The sequence below is a fragment of the Diplotaxodon limnothrissa genome, linkage group LG6, assembly GCF_057381915.1.
Source record: "Diplotaxodon limnothrissa isolate DT_005_m linkage group LG6, D_limnothrissa_male_GT1.1, whole genome shotgun sequence".
NCBI classification, from domain to species: Eukaryota; Metazoa; Chordata; class Actinopteri; order Cichliformes; family Cichlidae; genus Diplotaxodon; species Diplotaxodon limnothrissa.
Genome location: NC_140601.1, coordinates 34,926,246 through 34,932,245, shown reverse-complemented (window position 1 = coordinate 34,932,245; position 6,000 = coordinate 34,926,246). Strand labels below are relative to the sequence as shown.

Genomic DNA, 6,000 nt, shown 5'->3' with positions numbered 1-6,000 from the left:
CGTTAGTATTTGAAGGATGTAGTAGCGACTTAGATGTGGAATTTGTGTACTCCAGAAGTTGTGCTGTGTTTGCTGTTTGAGACAGTTTAGGTATGGGTGGTGTGGGTACTTGAGGACACCACCTTGCCATCGCTTACTTCCTCAGTGATCACGACCACTTTTTTATTGGTGACGCTGGAAGATCCAGAGCTTTGGATGCTGTGAAAAGTACAGAGTTGGTGTTAAAATCAGTTTAAGATTTAAATTTGCAGAACTAGCTTATGGTGAAAGGGCTGAATTCTTCATTTTTCTTACCTGCCCTCTCCATCCAACAGCCTCCTATACTCTGCAATCTCCATTTCCAGGCGAGTTTTGATGTCGAGGAGCATCTTGTATTCTTGGCTCTGGCGATCAATATCAGCACGGAGCTGCATCAACTGTTCCTCCATGCCTGTCACTTGCATCTGGAGGCCTTGAAGCTTCATAGAATACCGTGCCTCTGTTTCAGCCAGAGAGTTTTCCAAACCTGCTTTCTATTGAAGAAAGGAAGGGGTAAAGAAAATCTGTCAAAAATCTGAAGCTGGGATTAGTGAATGAGTTCGAATAAAGCCAAATGATTTTATTTACCATGCTTAACTGTGACTGTAATTCAATCTCCAGGCCTTGCAATGTGCGACGGAGGTCAGTGATTTCTGTTTTGGATGTTTGCAGAATTTCTGTGTTCGCAGTCATCTCTTTGCTCAGCTCATCTGACTGCAACAGATATGAGACTCAATGCAAAGTTCATATATCACTAAATAACTTCGAACAACAATCTATGCATTGAAAATCAGATCTTCTTCAGTCTTACCTTTTGATCAAACCAAGCTTGAAGTTCTTTCTTTTTTTTGGCAGTTATAGATTCATATTGGTCACGGATCTCAGCCAAAACACTGTTCAGGTCTTGTTGTGGTGCTGCATCCACCTCCACATTGATCTGACCACTCATCTGGGTTCTCATTGCTGCCATTTCCTGGTGGACAAATGGTTCAGTATTTTAATTGAGTTGGTTGTATTGTACAGTTGAATAAATTTGTTCCATTTTTAATTTGCTTGAATGACTGTTCACTGTTTTCTACTGACCTCCTCGTGGTTTTTCTTAAGGAAAATGAGCTCCTCCTTGAGGCCTTCTATCTGCATCTCCAGGTCAGATCTGCATAGTGTCAGCTGATCCAATAGTCTCTTCAGCTCAGCAATATCTGCCTCTACTGATGTACGCATAGAAAGCTCGTTCTCATACCTGCAAGGCCACAAGTGATGAGATATTTCATCTCAACAGTTCTGTGTTTGTTTAGTGTAAATTAAAAATTCACAAGGTTCAACAGCATTTAACCACTACTATCCCTTACTTGGTTCTGAAGTCATCTGCTGCCAGTTTTGCATTCTCACAGGCCAGAAAGATGCGTCCATTGACAGAAATGGCATCCCGGATCTGTGTGATTATGAAATACCATTTTTTAAATAACTACTACATGTCTTTATATTTGTGCAAACATTAAAAACAACTGATTCTGACTTATATTTCAAAAGCAACTTCTTAAAGTTCATGCATTTCATAATAAATTAAAACGTGGTGTAGCATTCAGATTCACTACTCATGTGACATACCTTATCTCGCAGGTCAGCAATAGTGGCCTCATAAGCTGAGTAGTCACGGGCTGAAGGGGAGGTCTTATTTTCCAAGAACTGCCTGATCTTGAGCTCAAGTTCACCGTTGGCCTTCTCAAGCTTGCGCACTTTCTCCAAGTAGGAGGCCAGGCGGTCATTCAGGTTCTGCATGGTGGCCTTTTCATTGGCACCAACATTGATATCCCCGCCGCCAAAACCTGCACCACCACCAAAGGCTGCACCACCACCAAAGGCTGCACCACCACCAAAGCCTGAACCGCCGCCAAAGGCTGCACCGCTACCAAAACCTCCACCACCACCTCCACTGGAAAAACCAAAACCACCACCACCACCAGAAACCGAAATTCTTGCTCCGTGTCCACCTGCACCACCGTGCACGCTTCTAGCATACATCCTTTGGACACTGCCTCCACCTCCACCTATGCCTGAACCTCCAAAGCGCCCAGAATAACTGCTATTGGATGTTGACAAAGACAGCATTGTGAAGGTTGCTCAGGTGGTCTGACTGCCTTGAACAGACGGAGATGGCTGAGATGCACAGCTCTGCTGCTGGACCCTTTTTATGCTGCAAAAAGCTGCTGCTGCCTTCAGTGTGGGTGGTGTCATGCAGGCACAAAGGGAGGAGCATTACCTAAAATGGGTGTTCAGCCCAAGTGTTCACACAGATATGCATTTTGTGCAATCATAAAAAGGAGAAAGTAGGATTAAGTATTTACTGCATTTGTAAGGTATCCAAATTTTACAACTGGCTTCAATTCATGCTGAATATTGTCATTATTTCATTCAATATTATTCTGTATTCCGTTGTTCGATATTATTGTGCATAAGGACACCAGTATCTTTATTATAGCAGAACGTTGTGTAAATTGTAAAACAGCCACACCCATCAACATGTGCCTCAAGTTAGTTATACAGTTAAAACTGTTCTGTCAGGTGATGGGACCTCATTAATTTTGTAGCATAATTTTTGAAAAAAAGAGCCAAACCAGGCAAGCCACACCTGTTTTGTTCCCAAGGTAATAAGCACTGCAAACACAAGTTGTTTTTTTTACTTGACTCTCAGCCAGCAGCACACTTATTCTCACACATCTTTTTTTCCCTCAATGTTACCTTAAAATATCATCTTTTATGTGTTTGTTCATTTTGCCCTGCAATAGCCTGCAGGTTTGCCTAGCAGAGTATTATAGATGTCAAAGAAGACTTAGCCTTATTCAAGATTTGGCACTGCACTGCTGGAAAGCTCACCAGAAATGTGCTTGCTTGTTATTGACTTTTCTTGGCATTGTACTTTGACGTGTGCATCATGCCTGAATAAGAACAAGCTCTTGCTTGTTTGCTTCTTTCCATCTCTCCACACCAATTTTAAGTCATTTACAATACAATACCCAGTTCCACATCAGTCTGGTGCAAATGTTAGATTTACCATTTACCTACCATTTACCTATCTATTTGAAAAATTGCAAAGCATTTACCTTTTCTCTTTACTCTATAGTGTCTTTATATTCTTTTCTTCTTTTTTTCATTTTTAATGTAGAAAATGATTCTAACAATGCTTTTATTTTGTTTCTAGCCAGTAAAAAGTTTCCCTTTGCCTCACAGAAATGACTGCTGCAGAACTTGCACATACACCGTAGATTTAGCAATTACTACTTAGCAAAACCAGATGCTGCTAATCATTTGCAAGTTGCAAAGCTGTCTCTTGCATGTGCTAAACAGCTGTAAATTATATCTGAGATGCTGACTGGTTATTCATAACAGAGGATAATTTATGTGCACAGAGCATAACAAATAGTGCACTTGAATCACTTAGATGAAGTTCATCCCTTCATGTCATTTGCTAAATATATATTTTTGGATTTTCTGCTGATTAACATTTTAGAGTGTATAACATGCAAGTGGAACATTTATTAACTTCTAGGTATGAACATTTTAATAATGTGGCTAATTGGCTGCTGTCAAGAATCCTGTCAAAATGATGAACAGCTCATGTTTCCTTAGGCATTAGGCAAAACCTGCACAGACAGGAATCTCATACTCACTGATCTGTAGATCACGAAATCAATGGAAAGCTACACAACATGACAAAGTGCATTCACTTAAATATTTTTACTTACTTGTGCTAGAATGAAACATTGCATGAAGAAGTATTAGAGTTAGTTTGGTTAGTTTGGAGGTGTTTTAAAACTTGCCACCCCTGCCGTCAGCATTATGTTAGCAATTAGCCAAGATTTTAATTCTCCAATATAACCACTAACTTCTACACCCAAGAGTGCACTTCCCTTTTTCATAAAAGATGATCTATTGATGCAAATCCAAATGTAAAGAAAAGTAGCACAAACACTTATTTTATTCACAATAGAACATAGAATTCAAGTCATACATTTAAACTGAGGAAATGTATTATTTTAAGGAAAATATGAGTCCATTTTGAATTGGACTGCTGCAACACTTCTCTAAAAAGTTGTGATGGGGGCAGGAAAAGGCTGGAAAAGTAAGTGGAATTAAAAAGAAACAGGTAGAGGAAAATACAACTAATTAGGTTAACTGGCGACAGTTTAGTAACATGATTAGGTTTAAAAAGAGGATCTTAGAGAGGCGTTTTTCAAAGGTACAGATCAGTGTAGGTTCACCAATCTCCTGAAAAAAAAAACATTTAATGTAACTCAACGTATAACTTAAGACTGAATATTTCTTCATCTAAAGCACATAATATCATCAAAAAGACAATCTGGAGAAATCTCTGTGCACAGGGAACTGAAAATCAGTACTTAGATGCTTGCGATCACCCTCAGGTGGTGCTGCGTTAAAAGCAGGCATGATCCTGTCAATTCGCTGTGCCAGCCACAAATACAGGTTAAAGCTGGATGGTGCCACAAAGAAGCAATATATGAGCATGATCCAGAAAAGCCACTGTCTTCTCTGGACCACCAAAGCTCATTCTAAAATGGACTGAGGCAAAGTGAAAAACTGTTCCATGGTCAGACAAATGGAAAGTTGACATTCTGTTTGGACAATATTAACACTCCATTCTCTGGACTGAAGCAGAAAGGGTCCGTCCAGCTTGTCATCAATGCTTAGTTTGAAAGACTGCATCTCTGCACTGGGGAGGATTAGTTGCCATGAAACTGCGAGCTTGCCTCTGGAAAGGCACCACCAATGCTGATATCTTTTTCAGGCAAAGATTTTTCATATTTTGGTAAAGTATGTGTTTTAGTATAGTAAGCTAAACCACATTCATTCCAATCCTTTCACCAATTCAAAACATCAGGTGCATCATGAAACAAAAAGCACAACACAGAAGAGCCAGGACTTTGGGCAGCTATATCAAACAAGAATGGGACAACAATCCTGTCTCAAAACTCCAACAACTGCTCTCCTCAGTTGCCAGGTGTTCATGGACTGCTGTTAAAAGAAGACAGCCGATGCTACATAGTGAAAAACATTGCCCTTCTGTGTTCTATTGTGAGTAAAATATAGGTTTAGGAGATTTTCTAAATCTTGTCATTCTGTGTCTATTTACATTCTACACAGGGTCCCAACTTTTTTGGAATTGCATTTGTAAATATGTTGAATGGGGGGGGGGGAAATCAAAATAAAAAATGAATTTTCACAAAGGTCTTGTTCAAGGTCTTGTACTAAATATATATTTTAAAAAGTGTCAAATGTTCGCTTGTTAAAAAGTCACCCGTTGCCTTCGGGTGTGGGCCTACTACGCTCTTGTTGATTGCGAAACAATTTGCACACTTGTTTTCTTTGACAGTAAAAACCGTGCTGTGGTTTTACATCAGTTCTGTTGATTAGCGTAATTGTATGTGTAGGGCAAGGTGAGCTGTTGTGTGAAGTATGAAATTATGAATGAAGTATGAATGGTTGTAATTGAGATATTCCTGAGAACCAGTGCTGATGCCAATCACTTAAAGCCATAATCAGATCTTAAGAAGATAAGACTAAAAACAATATTCACTACATTTATGCCATTGTGGAAGACTATTGTATATAGCGTGAAGGAGAAATGTACTTGCAGTTAAACTTACTGGACTTTTGCCAAAAACCGTGTCCATAACTCTTCTGACAGATTTACAGTGTCACGTATCCAGTTTCTTGGAATGTCAAAGGCGTGTTCAAGCCTGAGTATAAAGTGCCTCATTGACAGAAATAAATGCAGCTTGGGGTGAGAACAGGAACACCATGTTTAAAATGTGCTGTGACATGATCAAATAGCTTAGAGAGCTTTTTCCTGGGTGTGAGTATGTTACATATGAGCCAGTATAAAACAATATCTCCCCCCTTTAGGCAAGAAAGCGAGAGTTCTGATTATTCATTACAGAATCATTTGGGGTTTTTTTTGCTCAT

General features: G+C 39.5%; 1 protein-coding gene across 1 annotated transcript; it reads right to left on the bottom strand.

The window, feature by feature from the left end:
* LOC146631051 (keratin, type I cytoskeletal 50 kDa-like) lies at positions 1–2,127 on the bottom strand. The gene is made up of 7 exons (XM_085355111.1): positions 1,627–2,127; positions 1,368–1,450; positions 1,102–1,258; positions 830–991; positions 607–732; positions 295–512; positions 1–198 (listed from the first exon to the last, which is right to left on the bottom strand). Exons 1-7 carry the CDS (start codon positions 2,125–2,127, stop codon positions 87–89), a joined length of 1,359 nt encoding a protein of 452 aa, XP_085211237.1. The 3' UTR covers positions 1–86.
* Positions 2,128–6,000: the final 3,873 nt, after the last annotated feature.